The sequence below is a fragment of the Tupaia chinensis genome, unplaced genomic scaffold, assembly GCF_000334495.1.
Source record: "Tupaia chinensis unplaced genomic scaffold, TupChi_1.0 Scaffold139757_1, whole genome shotgun sequence".
Classification (NCBI taxonomy): Eukaryota; Metazoa; Chordata; class Mammalia; order Scandentia; family Tupaiidae; genus Tupaia; species Tupaia belangeri.
The window spans coordinates 1,685,124-1,688,787 of record NW_006199637.1 but is presented as its reverse complement, the minus strand read 5'-3'; the positions used below and the strand labels follow the sequence as shown (position 1 = coordinate 1,688,787).

General features: G+C 43.8%; 1 protein-coding gene across 1 annotated transcript in view; it reads left to right on the top strand.

Moving 5' to 3' along the window:
• Positions 1–3,664, top strand: part of MRPL33 (mitochondrial ribosomal protein L33) — a 9,018-nt gene that overhangs the window by 202 nt on the left and 5,152 nt on the right. Inside the window, exons 2-3 of the mRNA XM_006162135.3 lie at positions 802–820; positions 2,830–2,936. Coding sequence (XP_006162197.1) covers positions 802–820; positions 2,830–2,936 — 126 coding nt within the window. The remainder of the gene's footprint in view (positions 1–801; positions 821–2,829; positions 2,937–3,664) is intronic.

Here is a 3,664-nt window from a genome sequence, read left to right as displayed (position 1 = left end):
CAGGCAGCTGTGCAGACCGGCCAGGAAGCTGCCGCTGCGGACTTCCCGGGCCGCTGGGACTACAGCGCCCGGCGTGCCCCGCGGCGTGCCCCCTGCGGTGCGAGTGGGCCCGAGAGGTCTGCGGTGCTGAGTCTGGGCTCGTACCGACGGTCGGGGTCGTTCAGCAAGCTTGGGGGCCCGTTCTGCCTGTGCTGCGTAGGCCTGTGTCAGCAGAGTCACTGGCCGTCGGAACGGGGAAGGGCCTGAGCACTTCTTACGTATTTCCAGCGCGAAAGACAAAACTGCCCCCAAGAGAGACCGTCAAGTGCCCGAGATAATACACCTGGGCGTGAAAGAAGTCCTGTCTCCTGACTCAGTGGAGAGCACTGTCAGCACCTGGCTGACTTCCCAGTTAGATTGCGTTTCCTTTCACCTGATGTGATGGTGGTTGCAATTTGTCAAAGGTTAAACTTGTCAAACAGGCTTGTTCGAATGCCCAATATTTGCCCCTTAGAAGAGGGAAAAAATGGAGCAGATATTACTTTGGAAAGATTTAAAAGGTAGTTTTATGAAAGAAGTTAATGCTAGTCCAACTGAAAAGAGATTGTGCAGAGTATCACATCCACAATTGTTGGTCTGATTGGATCTTCTCATTTTCTTTACAATCCTAAAGTCCAAAGGATAGTTACTTCAGTGGCAACTGATGGCATACCTCATGAATGAAATATTTTTATTATTGACATTTGTGTGGACATTGCATAAGAAAGATAATAAATTTATATTTTTATTTTCTCTTCCAACTTTTCCTCTCTGCAAAAAAAGTTGCCAAGAGCAAGTCAAAGTAAGTAAAGGCTTTTTTTTTTAAATTTTACTTGTTAGATTTGTGAGCCCAGCTGCTACCAATATAACCTTACATGAAACTAAGCCTTTGGCCTTGGTTTCCTAAACGTTGGTTTGAGTATTACTTCGTTGATTATTTGGTCCCTTATGAACTCTTTGAAAACACATTTTCCCACTGTCTGAGCTTCCTCATTGAGCATTTGAATACTTGTGGAAAGGAGCTCTTGTTGACTTTTCTAGTCCCAGGATTTATGAGCCTACTGTCTTGTTCCTAAACAAGAACATCAAGACATCAACATCACTGTCTTGTTCCTAAACAAGTACATAGTTCTCTTTCCTCAAAATAAGTACTAGGGGTCATTTGTCTGGAGCCCACTACAGGAATCTAGCAGAACAAGCTGTGGTTTGATTAAATTATAGAGCCTGTTTTAATGAGTTTTGTAATCCATTGCATTCGTGGTGTAAGCATTTCAAGAGTAGCAAAGATTAGAGATTCCATGTAGTACCAGTGAGACTAGAAATACCAAACTGGTTTCAAAAAATAAAATTTGTAGACAATAACTGAAGATTTCCTGTATTAGAAATAGGGAAATTCTAAAACAGCCATTGCTTTTCATCCAAGACCTTAGAAGTCCTTAAACCTAGTTTTGTGTTTGATTAACAAAAACATGGACATTAGTCTCCTCCTGGAATATCTTTTTTTTTTTTGTTTGAGGTTTTTGCCTTAGGGTGCGTGTGCTCGCTGGAGAGAGAGAGGGAAAGTGAGAAATCACCTCTAGGGGGGCATTGCCATGCCACAATCCCTTCTCCATTCTCCTCCTGGGATCTTGGGCATGAATGCACACGTGCCTGGCGTGAGTTTCAAGCTACCAGGACTGGTACTCGAATGGCAGTTGGCCATGTGGGAGTCCAGTGATGTAACTGCTATACCATCGGCTGGCACCACGTGCAGTATCTTTTATTGACTTGTGTAGCTTTTCCCATAATGCAGATATTTATATCAGTTTTCTCCCATCAGGTTCTGACTGAGTCCCATACCATTAGTTTCTGTAGAGGTTTTCCCTGCCTTTCATGTTCTTTGTATGCTTGTTGTGACACTTGTCATATATGTCTTGCCTTACAGACTGTGTACCAACTGTACTGTACCAACCACACTGTGCTGTTAGTTGCTAGAGGACACATGCACAACCTTGTGGAGCTTTGTATTTCCTGTAGTGCTTTCCACAGAATAAGCACTTAATAGCTATTCGTCAAGTCTTTGTTGAATGAGTGACTAATTATTGCCTGTTTTAAGCAGAAAATGATTGTGTGCCTTTTATAAGGCATTGTGCTGAACATTGAAATAAGTACAGTGATCTGTAATACAGTCTTAGATGTTTCAGATTTGTTTTAGAATGGCATGAAATCACATGGGCTACATGGGGAAGTAAGATACATGAGGAACAAACAGTACCGGTATGAAAAGGTCCAGTTAGGCAAACATAGACTTTGTGCTTTGGGTGACTGTAACTTAAATACGAAGGAGCACGAGGTTTTGTACATTAGCTATCTAAAATTTTCAGTCTTTTTATTTTGCCTCTTTCTGATTATGCTCTTGTCACTTGTGCCCTGGGAGCCAGGGCTTTTCTGAGACAGCCATTACAGTTTTCCAACTAGACAGCCGTGGCTGTGGTTTCCACTACTGTTTTCCCCTTCCTTGCTTCTGCTCCTCCTGAAAGGTGGGTGTCTTAGGCTAGTCTCACAATGTGGCTTGATTGTTACTCTTGTTTTGGTTAGGCCATTATCAAGTCACACTGCATAGTGAAACAAACCTTGGGATTTGAAATCATTGAATTGTGTTTTGTGGAAAACATGGGGTGTCTTGGAACTGAATCTGTTTAGGGCCAAGTGATGTCCCACAACTAATAGTATTCTCTACAAGGTTCTCAGAATATGCCACGCACCCCCTTCTCAGGATTGATTTTTGTCTATTTCCTTAGCTACTTGTAATAGTTTATTTTTAAATCTTAGAACCATTCTGGTGAAAATGGTAAGCCAAGCTGGGACAGGTTATTCCTTCAATACCAAGAGACACCGACTCCGGGAGAAACTGACTCTTCTGCACTATGATCCAGTTGGTAAGATTCAGCGATGCTACTCCATAGTAGATCAGAAACTTTCAAGGTCTGTTACTTCCCACCCCCTTTTTTCATGGACATCTCTGAGACTGGACCTCTCTGAGCATCTCTGGCAATTTTGTGGCCCCTTTGACACTAGCCCTGTTGACACTAGCATTCATTTCATTCTGCAAATATGTATTGGATTTTTATTATGGGGCTAGTTACTATATCCCAGGTACTGGGATACAGCAGGACACAAGACAGATGAAGACTGCTCTAGGTACTTAGTCTGTATTGAGAGAGGGAGAAAAAAATTATTTGTGCTAAGTGCTGTGAGAGCAGCAATCAGGATGCTGAGATGTAAGATGAAGCTGAGTGTGCAGGTGGGGAGACCGACTTCAGATAGGCTAGATGAGGAAAAGTCTCTTTAGGAGGGAGTAGTTAACCAAAGACCTGATGTGGAAATGGGCTCCCTTAACCACCAGGCTGCGGAGACAGCTCCCTTCTCTCCCCATCCCCTTTCTTTAAAAAAAGAATTAAGGGAACCAGCAGTTAGTGTAATGGCTATGTCGCTGGACTCCCACGTAGTCAACTGCGGTTAGCGTCCCAGACCCGGTGGCTTAAAACTCACGCCGGGCGCGTGTGCGTGCGTGCCCAAGATCCCGAGAGGAGAATGAAGGAGAAGGGATTGCGGCGTGACCATCCCCCCTGGGGGGTGATTTCTTGCTTTCTGTCTGTCTCTCTCT